The sequence below is a fragment of the Pavona decussata genome, unplaced genomic scaffold (genome assembly GCF_977016875.1).
Source record: "Pavona decussata unplaced genomic scaffold, jaPavDecu1.1 SCAFFOLD_62, whole genome shotgun sequence".
NCBI classification, from domain to species: Eukaryota; Metazoa; Cnidaria; class Anthozoa; order Scleractinia; family Agariciidae; genus Pavona; species Pavona decussata.
The window spans coordinates 513,837-531,441 of NW_028145483.1; the positions used below are offsets into that span (position 1 = coordinate 513,837).

At 39.7% G+C, this 17,605-nt stretch overlaps 2 protein-coding genes across 2 annotated transcripts; both read right to left on the reverse strand.

Moving 5' to 3' along the window:
• Nucleotides 1-855: 855 nt before the first annotated feature.
• Nucleotides 856-16,451, reverse strand: LOC146478851 (neuropeptide FF receptor 1-like). Its single transcript, XM_085111651.1, has 2 exons — nt 16,388-16,451; nt 856-2,029 (listed from the first exon to the last, which is right to left on the reverse strand). The coding sequence occupies exon 2, from the start codon at nt 1,972-1,974 to the stop codon at nt 856-858; it is 1,119 nt and encodes a 372-aa protein (XP_084967777.1). The 5' UTR covers nt 1,975-2,029; nt 16,388-16,451.
• LOC146478852 (neuropeptide FF receptor 2-like) lies at nt 12,657-16,470 on the reverse strand. Its single transcript, XM_085111588.1, has 2 exons — nt 16,388-16,470; nt 12,657-14,523 (listed from the first exon to the last, which is right to left on the reverse strand). Exon 2 carries the CDS (start codon nt 14,467-14,469, stop codon nt 13,351-13,353), a length of 1,119 nt encoding a protein of 372 aa, XP_084967714.1. The 5' UTR covers nt 14,470-14,523; nt 16,388-16,470; the 3' UTR covers nt 12,657-13,350.
• Between the last annotated feature and the right edge of the window lie 1,135 nt (nt 16,471-17,605).

Below are 17,605 nucleotides of genomic sequence, written 5' to 3' on the forward strand. Positions count from 1 at the left end.
GCGATCGCTTACTGTACTGTCTTTGATTCCTTTTGTGAATGACCTCTGAAATTATGATAATAGTGATAGAGTTGATGTTCGCGGGCGTAAATATGTTTTTGGTCCTTCTCAGAACTCATTAAAAAAAAATAAATAAATAAATGAGCCTGAGTCAGGCCAAAAACATATTTACGCCCGCGAACATCAACTCTATTGTTATATTATGTTTTCCGACAGTGAAAAACAAAACACTTTCTCTTTTATAAACTTGAAAATCCAGTTAAATCTATTTTATATAAATACAACTGACCTACGTTACAATTTTCGCATTTCACTATTCATTTTCTTAAAAAAAAAAAAAAAAAAAAAAAAAAAAAAAGGCCCAGCAGTTGTTCAAAAACCGATTAAGCTAATCCTGGATTAACCTAAACATTGATTCGAGTTTAATTACTAACCAATAAAGATTTTTCGAAAAGATTTTTGTCCTTTAGTTTTGACTTAGCCTTTTCTTTGCCTTAAGCTTAAAATTTCCTGTCTAAGACATTTTTAACGAGCAAAATGAAAACCTCGGTTAACTTTTAATCGTGGATTAGCGTTAATCGGCTGTCAAACCTGACTGGGCCCAGCTTGTAGTTACTCGTTTATCCGTGAACCAATTGTTGTTTTGCTTTATAAGTTTGATAGTCTACAATATTAAAAGGACCCCTGGGTGGAATTTCTTTCAAGCTCAACCCTGCTCATGCTATACCCTTTGGAAAGTTGAGTTGAGTAAGTAATTTATCCGATATCTTTCCATTTGTCAGAACAAGTAGGCCAGAGTAGTCTGAATAAAGAGTAAACTGAATTCGAAAAAAGAGTAAACTGAATGTACCAATTTTAAGGATAAATTTTACTCAAGTCCTTGTTTTCTGCACTGTCTTCTTCTTCCCAAGCGTTCTCTTTGTATCTCGATAGTACTGGTAAGCTCACGCTTTTGTTGAGGGGCGAAACTGAACCATTTCTCCATTTGCAACAGGATCGAAATGTTTTAAGTGGGCATGAAGATGAACAGAAGGCTTGCAAAGTGAGACGGAAATTAGAACTAAAAGAAAACAGAATAACTGGGTTGATTGCTGTGCTGAGGGACGGAAACACAAAAAGTGAAAACCCAATAATCCACTTGCATTTATCTTTGATAAAAAGATCGGGGAAAGTCATCTTTAAAATCATATAAACCATAAAAGGAATGAGGCATACACAATAAGCGATAACGATCGATTTGAAAATTCTCATGATGTTTTGCCTCTGCTTGCGTCTCTTTTGTTTAGCAGTACTGCTCCCTGCACTGCATTCTGGGTTGGGCCGTTGTCTTATAGCGCGCATGACACGAGAATACAAAATAACTATAGTAATTAACGGTGCAATGGTTAGCATGATAAGGCCAACTGTGTGGTAGATTCCAAGCGCCAAAGTGTCATCCCATGCAAATCTGCAGAATGTTTCCTCCCCAACGTCTTCAACTTTATAAAAGTAAAACATTGGTGCACAAGAGCCCATGGCTATGAACCATGCTGCAAACATCAGACTTATCCTTATCTTGCTTGACAGCAGTGTGGCTTTTAAGGGATACACTGTAGCGATGAATCTGTCGACAGCGATCAACACCAGGCTTAGAATGGATACTACACTGGACACTGCTCTGACATACTGTCCTACTTTGCATCCAGGCGTGGCCAGAGGACCTTGAATTAGGCTTCCTTTGCTTGTGATTATCTCATCAGTGAGGTACTGCGGCCAGGCCGTGAAACTCGCAAGAAAGTCAGAAACAGCCATATTGACGAAGTAGTAGTTGGTGCTTGTTCTAAGGTTTGGATTTCTGTACACAGTAATAAACACCAAAAGGTTTCCAATCAAACCGCCAAAGGTGATTACAGCCATCGCTGTTGTGAAGAAAACAGAAACGGCTTCTGAGCACCGCGCGTCATCACTGGAATTGATTTGGGTGGAATTGTTCATTGTAATAAAGGTCGCTTTACCCTCTTTTCTTCTTGAGGAATGTAGCTATTTTAACCTGTAAGTAACCGAATAAGTAACAATAATGCATGGTTAGAACACACTGAAGAAAATGGCACCCAACCGATGACGATGAAGCAAGTGAGTAAATCAGTTAGTCATACAGACAGTCAGTCAGTGAGATACAAGTCACTCAGTTAGTCAGTCAATATATCAGTCAGTCAGTCAGCCAACCAGTTAGACAATTAGGCGAATAGAAAGTCAGTCAGTCAGTCAGACAGTCGTACGGTCGGTTAGTCAGTCAGTGAAATACTAACTTACTCAGTTAGTCAGTCAGTCAATCAGTCAGACAGACAGTCAGTCAATCAACCAGTCAGACAACCAGTTGAATCGTAAGTCAGACAGTCAGTCAGATAGTCGACATTCAGACAGTCAGTTAGTCAGATACTTAGTCACTCAGTCAGTCAGATAGTAGTCAGTCATTAAGTCAGTCAGTCGGTCAGCCGATAGTCAGATAGCCAGACAGACAGACACTGAGTCGGTCAGTTAGATTGTGGCCAGTCAGTAAGACAGTAAGTCAGTCAGACAGCCAGTCAGTCAGTCAGCCGATAGTCAGATAGCCAGTCAGACAGACAGACAGTCAGTCAGATACTTAGTCACTCAGTCAGTTAGAGAATGGCCAGTCAGTCGGTCAGTCAGTCGGTCAGTGAGTCAGTCAGTCAGTCAGTCAGTAAGGAGGTAAGTACGAAGCTTAGTGAGCAAGTAAGTGATTTTTTAAACTGAGTAAAATGTAATTAATATACTTCAAATGGAGGCCTCAAAAGTGAGGTGAGAGTGCTGAGTAAAACTTTTAGGCATTTTTTAGGTACTTTTAGGTATTATATTTTAGGAAATGCCTGGCAAATTTAAAGTATTTGGCAATTAAAATTCGATCACTCTGTCACCGGAAAGCTGTCTTCAAGTAAGGTGTTAAAAAAGGATGTAATATAATATCAGTGAAATATCAAAACCTGGATTCGGCAATGGATAGTGCAATTCCAGATTTTTAGTTGGCTTACCGGCTTTGAAATATCAGTCATTGTACCATGCCCTAGTAACAGCGATCGTTACATTGTCTTCTTGTCTTTCTCAGTGTTGCAAATTAAAACGAAAACACACACAAACATGAATCGAACCTCTCCAAGGTTAAAGTAACAAAAGGAACGGAAACAAGTTAGTGACCTTCAAAGGGCTGCTAGTAAAATACCTAGATAGTTACCGACACATCTCCTTTGAAGAAATCTTTGTAAACACTTATAAAGGACAAAGTCGTCTGCACTTTTTTTGCCGGTAACTGTATGATTTCCGTTTACTTTTGATTTCAACCGGAAATGAACATCAAATTATGTTTTTTTGTTTTCGAATCAGTCTTGACATCTCTGAACCGACTTGACATTTTGCGTCTTCAAACCACCAGTCAAAGTAAAGTACAATCTTTACAGTTAGCTAACCACCCGCTAACGGTAAACATACTCAAAAATTCACCAATGAATATTGCTTCTTTCATTGTAAGAAATTTTTCTCAGGAATCATCTTGTTTTATGCAAAATTTCAACCATGTAAGTTAAATAACCCGGAGTTATTATATTAAAATTCTCAATACGTACATAATTTAAAAAAGGGCCCCTGCTAGGATAAAATAATAATAATAATAACAATAATAATAATAATAAAAGATTGTAATAAAGGTTTCCGTTGATGGCACGAAAAATGATTCGACAAAAGGGAAAAATAGGCTAATATAAATTTCCTCAGGCTGTTTAAACGAGCTTTTTTCTACGGTCAGTCGATATTAACATAAAGGTTTAGTTTTTGGTAGAGCTCGTCAAAATAGTTGACTATCTGTTATCGTTTTGCTTAACACATATATTAAACGTAACAATGATGCTCTCTTATAAAGAAATTCTGAGTATCAAATTTGGATAAAAAAAATTCAGATGATATTCTCAATAAAACGCACGGCAAATTATTCTCCCCCAACCCTTTCTTCCCTTGCTCACAGGCCTATTCTCATACAAAAACAAAAAAAAATGATATTAGGAGTAGAAGTAAAAACATTAAACAAATGAGCTCAGTTGGTAGAGTAGCCTTGAATTTTAACTAAGTATATTTCAAATATTTCGGTTGTTTGAGAAAACCGCAATTCGTTATTTTAAACTCGGTTGTGGATTAGTTTCAAAACGTACCTTTTCTAAAACGCAGAATATTGTTTTCTTGTAAGTTTCAAACCAGCCAAAGTACGTATATTCTCGGGCAAACTCAGGCCTTTCTTAGTGACAAAAAAGGTTTACACCTGCGCCTTGCATGTTTCAATTTTTGTTAGTTTAACTAGTCTCTCGGTAATATTTCTTTTTTTTTTTTTTTTTGTATCTTTTATAATTGCAAAACCTGTCGCTCAGGAACCGAGAGTTTAAGACATCTCCATCACAAATGTAAATACCGTGTACCATGAAAATTTTGCGGGTTCTAATTTTTGCGGATTTTGCGGATTGACCAATTAGTTCCCACAGAAAAAAACAACCGCAAAATAAAACGCCGCACAAATTAACTCCCTTCAGCCAAATTAAAAACTCCACTTTTAATAGATCTAAGCCACTGGGGCGATATACATTGGACTTAAACAGACCAACCATGCTCTATTGGCGCTTCTGCGGCGGCCTGCACAGAAGTTATTTCAACTCTTGAAACTTCAACTGAACAAGAGTGTTATTATCATCTGCTGAGTCTGCCTTGTAGTGTGCGTTACAGTAGGGCAAAGTTTTTGCATTTTAGCACGCCGCTCCCAGCTAGGTTTCAAAGTTGTATACTTGCTACATCTTTCACTCGAAAGCCCCTCTGTATCCATAGAAAGGTTTCAGCTACGGGTAATTCAAACATTCATACTGCTTTCTTATAAAATAATATAGTGTTTGGTTGTGTATAGTAAGTCCCTTTACGCAGTAAGATATTGTTGTGTTTAAGGGCCGCAGGGTGACACTAAGTCAGACACAAAGTCACTAAGACACACTAAGGTCCGCCATTATGGTTTCTATTTCAACAACGCTCTGCTTAATTACATTCCCGGATGTAAACATGTCTTTACTCTTACCCAGTACACCACAATCTCTCCTTTTCTCGAGTAACAACTTCTAACATGCCATTAAAACTGATCAATGCAAAGGACTTAGCTCAACTTGTAAACAACTAAGCATACTAGAAACAATGTTCATCAAAAGAGTTCAAGCTCTGTCTTAAACAGTTCAATATCAACAATATCAACAAAATCACTACTGCAAAACAAGTCAAGGTCTCTGTTTTTCTAAACAGTTCATCAAAAGCTCAATCCAGAACATAGTAATCAAGGCGCCTGGGAGGCCGACTAACTCTTCCCGAATTACCTGGCGTGACTGCTGCTTCCTGAGGCACCTGCCCTTCAGGTGGACGGTCCACTGGTTCTGGTATTAGGGTTTCCTCAGTTGGTTCTGGTTCCTGTTCTGTACTGGATTCAACATCTGGAGTCACAAGTGGTTTTACGTGTGGTAGATTCCTTCTGTATTCGATTCCATGGGATGACTTCAGAACAACCTGATCACCGCGACATTCCGTAATTTGTAAGGTTCGGTTTTATACGCTGGTGACAATTTGTTCTCCTTCCTTCTTCCCATCAGTACAGCATCTCCTACATTGACAGTTCTGTCTTTTGCATGATTTCTTCTGTCAGCAGAGTCTTTGGCTAGCTGTTTTCTTTCTGCGTCACGATCTCTAACTTGTTGGTAGACCACATCACTCTGTTTTTCAGCAACTTCTGTTAGCTCTGGTAGCTTGGTTGTCTACTTTCTCTTGAAAAACAACTCAGCTGGGCTTACTCCTGTGGTGGTGTGGTTGGTCGATCGGTAAGCCAGCAAGAACTTGTTGAGTTCGGCTCGCCAATTTTATTCTTCAGCGTGGAAAACTTTCATGGCTTTGAGAAGAGACCGGTTTTCTCGTTCCACCTCGCCGTTGGCTCTTGGAAACAAAGGCGTTGTGTGATGATGAATGATGCCCATTTCCTCTAGGTATTTCTCCATCTCTTCAGACACAAGATTTGAACCATTATCAGTTCTCAAGCCAACTGGTACAACGTACCGAGCAAAATGGCTGTCTAGGCATTTGATAATTGTGGCACTTGTCGTTGAGTAGATAGCATCTACCTCAATCCATCTAGAGAAATAGTCAACCGTTACTAATAGATACTCTCCTCCATGCAACGGTCCTAACAAATCCAAAGCTACTTCCTGCCAGGCTCCATCAGGTAGTCTTGTGGGCTTAATTGGTGGGGGTGGAACATGCTTGGTTACTAGCTGACACCCGAAGCATTCTCTATATTTCTTCTCTGCTTGCTTGTCAATTCCCGGCCACCACACCTTTGATCTTAGACGCTCTTTGGTCTTAACAATCCCCTGATGCCCCTCATGAGCCAGGTCAAGCACTCTCTTCTGTAATTCTCTTGGGACAACGATCCTCGTTCCCCGCAATACAATCTGGCCGACGTTGGTCAACTCATTGCGCACCATCACAAAGGCTTTCGGTGCTTTCTTCCAATCCCCACTCTGCAAGCACTCACGCACGACTTTCAACTCTTCATCTTCAAATGAAACTGCTTCTATCACCTGAGGGCTGCAGGTACTGCTTGGAGGGTAATTGCACGTACATATTCTTCATCATGAACATAGCTACGGGATGCTGGTACTTTTGTTAGCCGAGAAAGGGCATCTGCTATGTTTTCCCTGGATGGCACATAGATCACTTTGTAGTTAAAGGGCCGCAAACGCAATACCCATCACTCAATGCTTTCAGATGGCTTTAATCTCGGACCATAAATGGTTTTCAGCGCTTGATGGTCTGTCACTAAGTCAAACTCAGGTAGGCCACATAAATATAAATTAAACCTTTCACAGGCCCAAACAAGTGCCAAAGCTTCTTTTTCGGTTCGGCGGTACCGTCGTTCAGTGTCACTAAGGCTTCTACTAGCATAACATACAGCGCGGCTCTGCCCCTTTTACTTCCTGCACCAGAACAGCACCAAGACCGACAGGGTTGGCATCCGCTATCACTCTTGTGTGCGCATCTCTATCAAAGTAGGCTAGCATCGACGCTCCTGCGAGTTTCTGTTTAAGTGTTTGAAACGCTTGCTCCTCTTCCTCATTCCACTCAAACTTTTCTCCCTTCCTAGTGAGTGCTTTAAGAGGTTCAGCTACAGTCGCAAAATCTGGGATAAATCTTGCACTGAACTCAACCAACCCCAGGAAGCTTCTCACCTCCGAGGGCGAGGTAGGACGGCTCGCCTCCACAACCGCTCGCACTTTCTCCTCGGTGGGCCCAATGCCATGCTGAGAAAGAATAATTCCCATGAAACCCACTTTACTCATTCTGAAAGTACACTTCTCTCCATTTAAGGTAAGGTTCTTCTCTTCCAGCTTTGCTAGTAGCTTGTGCAGGTTCTGGTCATGCTCTGAGATGGTCTTACCATGGACATTCAAGTCGTCGGCAATGATGACAACTCCCTCAACATCTGCGAAAATCTGACGGATAACATGCTGAAACCTCTCGGGTGCGGCATTCACACCAAAGCTTAGCCTTTTGTACCGGAACAAACCCTCGTGTGTAATGAAAGTGGTTATGTCCCTCGAGTCTTCATGCAGCTCTATTTGGGTGGAAACCACAGCGTAGGTCTAGCTTGGAGAAGACAGTGCTACCATTTAACTCCTCAAGCACTTCATCAATGGTAGGAATAGGCAACCTTTCTCGAATGATAGCCTCGTTAGCACAGCGCATATCCACATAAAGTCTTATTTCACCTGACTGCTTGGGTGCTACAACAACCGGGCTCGCCCAAGTGGTAGGGCCTTCTACTTTCTCTATGATATCCTCCTTCAACAGTTCTCCTATCTTAGCAGTCACCTTTTCACAAAGTGCAAATGGAACCCGCCTCAACTTTTGTGCCACAGGAGGTACGTTAGGGTTAGCATGCAGCTTCAATTGGAAATCTCTCAGTTTTCCGATCCCCTCAAACACTTTAGGATACTTTGCCTTAAGCTGGTCAGCAATGTCACCTTGGACCTCATTACAGCTGGTACCTCTAGGTGCAACAGGTGGTTCAATGTGAAGAACACCCAGTTCCCTTGCTGTCACATTTCCCAGAATGCACCTCCCCTGCCTGACAAGGATAAACTGGGTGGTTACTTTAGTATCCCCAGTGGAAATTTCAGCCCCAAATTGGCCAATCACATCAACTTTCTTCCCCCCATAAGCAAACAATTTTTTTGAGCAATGTTCAATGTCCCCTTTAAAGCCTAAACCCTTCAACTTTTGAAAATCGTCTTCCCCCATCAAATTGCTCACTGACCCTGAATCAATCAACACTTCCATCACAATTCCACTGATACTCACATCCATTGTAGGCTCACTTGCAACTGACACCATATAAACTTCTTCTGCTTCCTCAGCTACATAAAATGCAAACGCTGGGTTTTCGTCCACTTGAATCTCTTCCTCTGAACAGCCTCCAACATGATTTGTCTGGCGGGCAGACCTTCTATTATTGTGGCTGGCTTCCTTTGGACGACTCTCTCTATCGAAGGTCGAACGTTACCGCTGCACAACGCCGCAAAATGGCCGTACCTTAAGCACTTAGCACATTTTTTCCTTTTTGCCGGACAGCACGAATCGCGTGAAAAATGTCCACTTTTCCCACGTACAGCTGTAACAAATTTTCTCACCGTGATCTACTGTCTTCTCTCCTTTTTTCCGTATGGCGTTGACGTCGCTTCCCCCCGCCATGTACTTCATTTGTTGTCCAGCCGCTTCCGAAGCTCTCGCTTTCTCCAACACGTCTTCTAAAGTGATATTTCTCGTTTCCAACAACTTCTTCTTTAGCTCTCGATCGGTCAACTTTTCAATCAACTGGTCCCTCAAATTATCATCCAGCGAAGTACCGAAATTGCAATGCCTAGCTTGTTGGCGAAGACGCACAACGAACTTATCCACAGGTTCTCCTTCAGTCGGCGCCAATTGACGGAACACGTGGCGTTCGAATGGCACATTCTCTTCGGTACGAAAATGGTTATCCAGTTTCCTGATGCAAACGGCGTACGGATCATTATTGCCAGTAGGATCGGGGTCTACAAGATCTTCAAAGATATCCTGGACTTCCATTCCAGCGAAGTGCAGAAGCTGCGAAGTTTTCTTTCGCGTGTTTTCCAAACCTTTTCCTTCGGCATAATACTCGACTGCCCGTTTCCACTTTCGCCATTTGTTTGCAACTTGTGATGATGATCCCGATAGATCCAGCGGCTGTAAAGTTTTTTTGTTCGCCATCCTCGTCGCCAATGTTGTGCTTAAGGGCCGCAGGGTGACACTAAGTCAGACACAAAGTCACTAAGACACACTAAGGTCCGCCATTATGGTTCTATTTCAACAACGCTCTGCTTAATTACATTCCGGGATGTAAACGTGTCTTTACTCGTACCCAGTACACCACAGGTATTACAGTGATATGTCTTTAATGTGTAAGTAGAGTGAACTGTGACTCAACATACCGTACAATAAAAGTTAAAAGTATTAAGGTTTCTTCTACTTAAATGTTCTCCTGCTGGAACAGAGCATTGCAAAAATTAGTTCCCAGAAAAAATTTAAGTCATCTCGAACCGCAAAAATTTGTTCCCGCAAACCACAAAAACTCGCCAATCCGCAAAATAAAACTCCCGCAAAATTTTCGTGCTACACAGTATATGAAACACATATTTGAACTGCGGATGAAAGATTAAATAGAAGAATGATCCTCGCAGCTACTACCCACTATTAAGCAGTTGGGAAAAGAAAGGAGGAGAGGATCATTCTTCTATTTGACATCTCAATCATTTAACAATTGATTGACATGGGTCAGCGTGCTTCATCGAGATATGAAGCACGCGCGAAGTTTGGAGAGCACCAAAGATGCGTAAGAGTTGCTCGAGGCGTAGCCGAGAGCAACTCTACCTTCTTGAGTGCTCTCCACACTTCCCAAGTGAATCAATTGTTTTATAACATTTTTTTCATTATGAATCAATTGTCTTATAACATTTTCAACGCGGTAGTTTAACCCGTTGATTCTAAGTTGACCAGAGGTTTTCCAAGCATTCACACTATGTGCAAAGTGGAAATAAACAACTTAACCCATGTTCACTAAAAAAATCCACAACTTACAGGGTAAAAAAAGTAACACACCTTTGGTTCTAATTATCAAATAAAATATTCTGGTTGCCAATTAAAAATTTTCCAAAAAACAAGCTTGAAAATTTGACTCTCGAGTTACATAGGAGAATTCTTTCCGCTCGCGAGGACATGTGTTTGTTTACGCAAGATTTCAAGTTGTCACGTTTCATCAATAATAATAATAATAATAATAATAATAAAGACTTTATTAACAGCATTTCCAAAAAGTGGCTCTTCATCCGTTAATATCTAACTAAAATTAATTACAACTAAGACAAACTGAAGAAAAACGGTAAAAACAGAGAAAGAAAACAGACAACTAAAGCTTTCCTAACTGAAAAATTTATTCGGTTAAGTCTTTGTTCTAAGAAGCAAAGGCGTACAATTTTTAATCCGAGGCGATAAACGCGCAACCGATTTGAAGGAACTGTAAGTCCATTTTGAAGTGAATTTATGGAACCGTGCAGAGCACGGTTTTCAAAAATTTCGCAAAAAATGTGTAAGGAAGTCGAAGAATCGATCAATTAGAAAATTATTTAAGAACAAATTCACAATCAAACCTGTAATTTCTTGTAAACTGGATTCCAACAAGTACTAGAACATTACCAAGAAAGTCCGCGGCTTAAATCATGATCTGAGATGTCCTCTAGCTGGTCGGATGGATAAAACGACAATTTAGTGTCCTTGAAGCACAATTTCTCCTTCGTTGGTTAACGTATTTCCGCTCTTGAAACTGTAGAGTATTCCTTAGCAGTTTTTCTTTCAGTTTATCATTTCGAAAAGGTGTGTTTTCCCTCTGAGAAAGTGAAATTGGCGTCGGAAAATTAATAGTTTTGCGGTTTGCGAGACATGATGACACAGGCCTTGTACTTGTTCTCTTTTTCCCTTTACTTAAGGGCTCCCCCCTCCCCCCCCCCCCCCCCCCCCAAAATAAACAGACCTTCTTCATCACCTGGTTCGCTTGTTGCCATCTGTAGTTTAACTTTTTGCTGAAGTTTTTCCCCGTTTTCGATAGCAAAATACAACCGAAATCACTCATGGAGAAATTTTTCTTCTCGAGGAATTTATTTGCTGACGTTATCAGCGTGCACTATGGGAATATGAAGGACGCGTGCGCAATTGTATTTGATTACAGGAATTTACTAATTCTGTTATAATTTTAAATGATTGAGATGACTGGAAAGTTGAGACGTCTGGATAGATGAAAAGTAGCGAACGTTTTGAGACTTAACGAACTGCGGTTATCTCATTACAACCGAAATTTTTAAAATATACTAAGTTAAAATTCAAGGCTACTCACAAACCCCGGGAAAAAACGGGTCGATAAAGTGAGCGCTTTGGCTCAAACTCGGATTCTTCAAAGATGTTTTGTTTTCTTTTGCTCAATTTAGTCTAAAAGCCAATTATCATCTCATTTCATGTATTCGGATTTCTATTCCTGTTTATACGCGACAAATCAACTTGTTGAAGTGCCTTCTTTTTTTTCTCGAAGAGACTTCATCCTTTCTTGTTTAAAGGCGAAAAATCAGCTTGTTCAAGTGCAAGCCTCTTACTTTCTCCAAAAAGGGTTCATCATCTCTTGAATATGCGCGACAAATCAGTTTGTTTAAGTGCAGGTCTTTTCTTTTTTTTTTTTCAAGAGAGTTCATCCTCTCTTGATTCTGGGCGAGAAAATCAACTTGTTCAAATGCAGGCTTTTATTTTCTCCAAGCAGAGTTCATCCTCTCTTGTTTATGCGCGACAAATCAGCTTGTTCAAGTGCAGGCGCTTTATTTTCTTTAAACAGACCCTTCATTTTCTCTTGAATATGGGCGACAAATCAGCTTGTTCGAGTCCAGGCCTTTTATTTTCTCCAAACATAGTTTATCCTCTCTTGAATATGCGCGACAAATCAAGTTTTTCAAGTGCAGGCTTTTTATTTTCTCCAAGAGATTTTATTCTCTCTTGTTTTTCATTGATTGAGGGAAATATGAAACAACTGCGTGGAAACGAGCGTAAATATTTGCAACAAAAGGACGGGAGCGTAGTTCAATCTTTTATGTCTGTTGCTTCGTGTTCGCCAATGATTCATCTAGGCTATCCCAATAAAATGTTTCGTTTTCCATTGCCTGACCGACCCACATTTTTCAAAAAGTAAAAAAAAAATTAAGATTCGCTACGAATAACGAAAAAAAAGACCACGTTTTAGAGTTGATTTTCTAACCATGCAGGCTTTCTTACACTTAGCAGCCCGGCCTTCTCTGGGACCCAGACCCCTTTAAGGGTTCATTCTTTTTTTTTTTTTTTTTTTTTTTTGCCCGAGCGACCCACTCACCATCACAAGAGTCGGGGCGATGGGAAACGAAACATTTTATTGGGATGGCCTTAATACTACATATCCGAAAATAAGACGAGCATAATAATGAACACAATCATTCTCAATTACAAATTAAATGTTTTTATTTACAATGAACCTTCTTCCAAAAAATCATAATTATGTTTTCCGACAGTGAAAACAAAACACTTTCTCTTTTATAAACATGAAAATCCAATTAAATCTATTTTATACAAATGCAACCGATCAATGTTACAATTCTCGCATTTCTCTATTCATTCTCTTAAAAAAAAACCAGCTAGTTGTAATTAAGCTAAGCTTACAACCTTGTCCTTTGAACTTCAGGACCCAGCAGTTGTTCAAAGCCCGCTTAAGCTAATCCCGGATTAACCTAAACTTTGATTCGAGTTTAATGACTAACCAATGAAGGTTTTTCGAAAGTTTAGGGTTTCAATTTTGACTTAGCCTTTTTCTTGCCTCAAACTTAAAATTTGCTATCTAGACATTTTTAACGAGCGAAATGAAAACCTCGGTTAACTTTTAATCGGGGATTAGCGTTAATCGGCTTTCAAACCTAACCGAGCCCAGCTTGTAGTTACTCATTTATCCGTGAACCTAACGTTGTTTTGCTTTATAGATTTCATAGTCTACAATATCAAAAGGACCCCTAGGTGGAATTTGTTTCAAGCTCAACTGACCTTGCTCATGTTATACCCTTTGTGAAGTTGAGTTGAGAAAATAAATTATCCGATATCTTTCCATTCGTTAGAACCAGCCGGCCAAAGTAGTCAGTTCTTAAACGGAATGTACCAATTTTAAGGATAAGTTTTACTCATGTTCTTGTTTTCTGCGCTACCTTCTTCTTTCCAAGCGTTCTCTCTGTATCTTAATAGTACTGGTAAGCTCACGCTTTTGTTGAGGGACGAAATTGAACTATTTTTCCGTTTGCAACACGATCGAACTTTTTCAAGAGGGCATGAAGATGAACAGAAGGCTTGCGAAGTGAGATGGAAATTAGAACTAAATGAAAACAGAATAACTGGGTTGATTGCTGAGCTAAGGGACGGAAACACAAAACATGAAAACCCAAGAATCCACTTACACTTATCTTTGATAAAAAGCTCGGGGAAAGTCATCATTAAAATCATATAAACCATAAAAGGAACGAGGCATACACAATAAGCAACAACGATCGATTTGAAAATTCTCATAATGTTTTGTCTCTGCTTCCGTCTCTTTTGTTCAGCAGTACTGCTCCCTGCACTGCATTCTGGGTTGGGTCGTTGTCTTAAAGCGCGCATGATACGAGAATACAAGATGACTATAGTAATTAACGGTGCAATAGTTAACGTGATAAGACCAGCTGTGTGGTAGATTGCAACCGTCAAAGTGTCGTCCCATCCAAATCCGCAGAATGTTTCCTCCCCATCGGTTTTAACTTTGTAAAAGTAAAACAATGGTACAAAATAGCCCATGGCTATAAACCATACTGCAAACATCAGACGTATTCTTATCTTGCTTGACAGCAGTGTGGCTTTCAAGGGATACACCGCGGCGATGAATCTGTCGACAGCGATCAACACCAGGCTTAGAATGGACACTTCACTGGACACTATTCTAAAATACATTCCTACTTTGCATACAGGTGTGGCCAGAGGACCTTGAATTAGACTTCCTTTGCTTGTGATTATCTCATCAGTGAGGTACTGCGGCCAGGCCGTGAGACTTGCAAGAAAATCAGATACCGCCATATTGACGTAGTAGAAGTTGGTGCTTGTTCTAAGGTTTGGATTCTTGTACACAGTGATAAACACCAAAAGGTTGCCAATCAAACCGCCAAAGGTGATTACAGCCATTGATGTTGTGAAGAAAATAGAAACGACTTCTGAGCACCGCGCGTCATCACTGGAATTGATTTGGGTGGAATTGTTCATTGTATAGAGGTCGCTTTCACTTTCTTTCCTTCTTGAGGAATGTAGCTATTTAACCTGTAAGTAACCGAATAAGTAACAATAATGCATGGTTAGAACAATCTGAAGAAAATGGCACCCAACCGAGGACGATGAAGCAAGTGAGTAAATAATTTAGCCAGTCAGACAGCCAGACAGACGGTTGGCAAAGTTTTAAGGAACACATATCCAAACCACGGTCACAGTAGTGATTTTCTTTGTTTTCTCTTGATGAATTATTAATGAGTTTGCAATCATTTCGAAACATCAAAGTATCTTAGAAGGACATTTATGTTATGTTTGCATCACTTTAAATTTAGCGCGCCGTCAGCTGTTCAGTGCTCCAAAGTACATTATGATTTCGCCTGTGTTGCCGCGTATGTCTTCCTACAAAACTTCTATGGGACATTCTTCTCATCGTTATCTGTATTTAAGACATGTCCTTTCCCTTTGGTATGTAAAATGTTCCGATTAGGACCCACTAGGCGAATGGGAATCGGACACGGAAGGTGTCCCTACTAATGGAAAAAAAATTACTTAGCCTACTCTGGGACCTTAAGACGCCGTAATTTTGAGCGACTTAGGGCGATTTAAGGCGACTTAAGGGGAATTTTATACAAGGTGCAGTGAGTAAGCCTTATTGTCATAGCTTTTATACTTGCTAAGTCATGGAGAGGAAAAAATATTTCAAACTGGAGAGGAAAACTTCCCAAACACTTTAAAAATAAAAATAAACAAATAAACAAATAAAAGAGAGGGGCGGGGTCTCGTTTTTCTCGCCCAGCACATGATCGGTTGACCAGCTCTACCAAACCGGTGAACAAAACTCGAACCGCAAATTAAAACGAAAACACACACAAACATGAATCGAACCTCTCCAAGGTTAAAGTAACAAAAGGAACGGAAACAAGTTAGTGACCTTCAAAGGGCTGCTAGTAAAATACCTAGATAGTTACCGACACATTTCCTTTGAACGAACCTTTGTAAACACTTACAAAGGACAAAGTCGTCTGCACTTTTTTTTCCGGTGACTGTATGATTTCCGTTCACTTTTGATTTCAACGGGAAATGAACATCAATTCATGTTTTTTCGTTTTCGAATCAGTCTTGACATTTCTGAACCGACTTGACATTTCGTCTTCAAACCACCAGTCAAAGTAAATTATAATCTTGACAGTTAGCTAACCACCCGCTCTGACGGTAAACATACTCAAAAATTCACCCATGAATATTGCTTCTTCCATTGTAAGAAATTTTCCTCAGGAATCATCTTGTTTTATGCAAAATTTCAACCACATAAGTTAAATATTTAAACCCAGAGCTATTATATTAAAATTCTCAATACGTACATAATGTAAAAAAGGGCCCCTGCTAGGGTAAAATAATAATAATAAAAAAAGATTCTAATAAAGGTTTCCGTTGATGGCACGAAAAATGATTCGACTAAAGGGGAAAATAGGCTAATATAAATTTCCTCAGACTGTTTAAATGAGCTTTTTCCTGCGGTCAGTCGATATTAACATAAAGGTTTACTTTTTGGTAGAGCCCGTCAAAATAGTTGACTATCTGTTATCGTTTTGCTTAACACATATATTAAACGTAACAATGATGCTCTCTTATAAAGAAATTCTGAGTATCAAATTTGGATAAAAAATTCAGATGATATTCTCGATAAAACGCACGCCAAATTATTCTCTCCCTTGCCTACAGGCCTATTCTCGTACAATAACAAAAAAGACAATGATATTCGGAGTAGAAGTAAAAGCCTTAAACAAATGAGCTCAGGATTTTTTTGGTAGAGTAGCCTTGAATTTTAACTAAGTATATTTCAAATATTTCGGTTGTTTGAGAAAACCGCAATTCGTTGTTTTAAACTCGGTTGTGGATTAGTCTCAAAACGTACCTTTTCTAAAACGGAGAATGTTGTTTTCTTGTAAGTTTCAAACCAGCCAAAGTACGTATATTCTCGGGCAAACTCAGGCCTCTCTTACTGACAAATAAAGTTTACACCTGCGCCTTGTAAGTTTCAATTTTTGTTAGTTTAACTAGTCTCTCTAATTGCAAAACCTGTCGCTCAGGAATCGAGAGTTTAAGACATCTCAATCACAAATGTAAATACCGTGTAGCATGAAAATTTTGTGGGTTCTAATTTTTGCGGATTTTGCGGATTGACCTCGATCCGCAAAAATTAGTTCCCGCAGAAAAAACAACCACAAAATAAAACGCCGCAAAAATTAAATCCCTTCAGTCAAATTAAAAACTCCACTTTTAATAGATCTGAGCCACTGGGGCGATATACATTGGACTTAAACAGACCAACCATGCTCTAGTGGCGCTTCTGCGGTGGCCTGCACAGAAGTTATTTGAACTCTTGAAACTTCAACTGAACAAGAGTGTTATTATCATCTACTGAGTCTGCCTCGTTGCGTTACAGTAGGGCAAAGTTTTTGCATTTTAGCACGCCGCTCCCAGTTAGGTTTCAAAGTTGTATACTTGCTACATTTTTCACTCGAAAGCCCCTCTGTATCCCTAGAAAGGTTTCAGCCACGGGTAATTCAAACATTCATACTGCTTTCTTATAAAATAATATAGTGTTTGGTTGTGCATAGTGTGCCAGGTAGGGTTTTTGTTTTGTTTCGTTGTTTTTCAGTCCCTTTACACAGTAAGGTATTACAGTGATATGTCTCTAATGTGTAAGTAAAGTGAACTGTGACTCAACATACCGTACAATAAAATTTAAAAATATTAAGGTTTCTTCCACTTAAATGCTCTGCTGCTTGAACAGAGCATCGCAAAAATTAGTTTCCAGAAAAAATTTCAGTCATCTCGAACCGCAAAAATTTGTTCCCGTAAACCACAAAAACTCGTCAATCCGCAAAAATATAACTCCCGCAAAATTTTCGTGCTACACGGTATATGAAACACATATTTGAACTGCAGATGAAAGATCAAATAGACGAATGATCCTCGCAGTTACTACGCACTATTAAGCAGTTGGGAAAAGAAAGGAGGAGGAGGATCATTCTTCTATTTGACATCTCAATCATTTAACAATTGATTGACATGGGTCAGCGTGCTTCATCGAGATATGAAGCACGCACGAAGTTTGGAGAGCACGAAA

Excerpts from the sequence above, each read along its gene's own strand:
- LOC146478851 (XM_085111651.1), bottom strand. The coding sequence starts at position 1,974 with ATGAACAATTCCACCCAAATCAATTCCAGTGATGACGCGCGGTGCTCA.
- LOC146478852 (XM_085111588.1), bottom strand. The coding sequence starts at position 14,469 with ATGAACAATTCCACCCAAATCAATTCCAGTGATGACGCGCGGTGCTCA.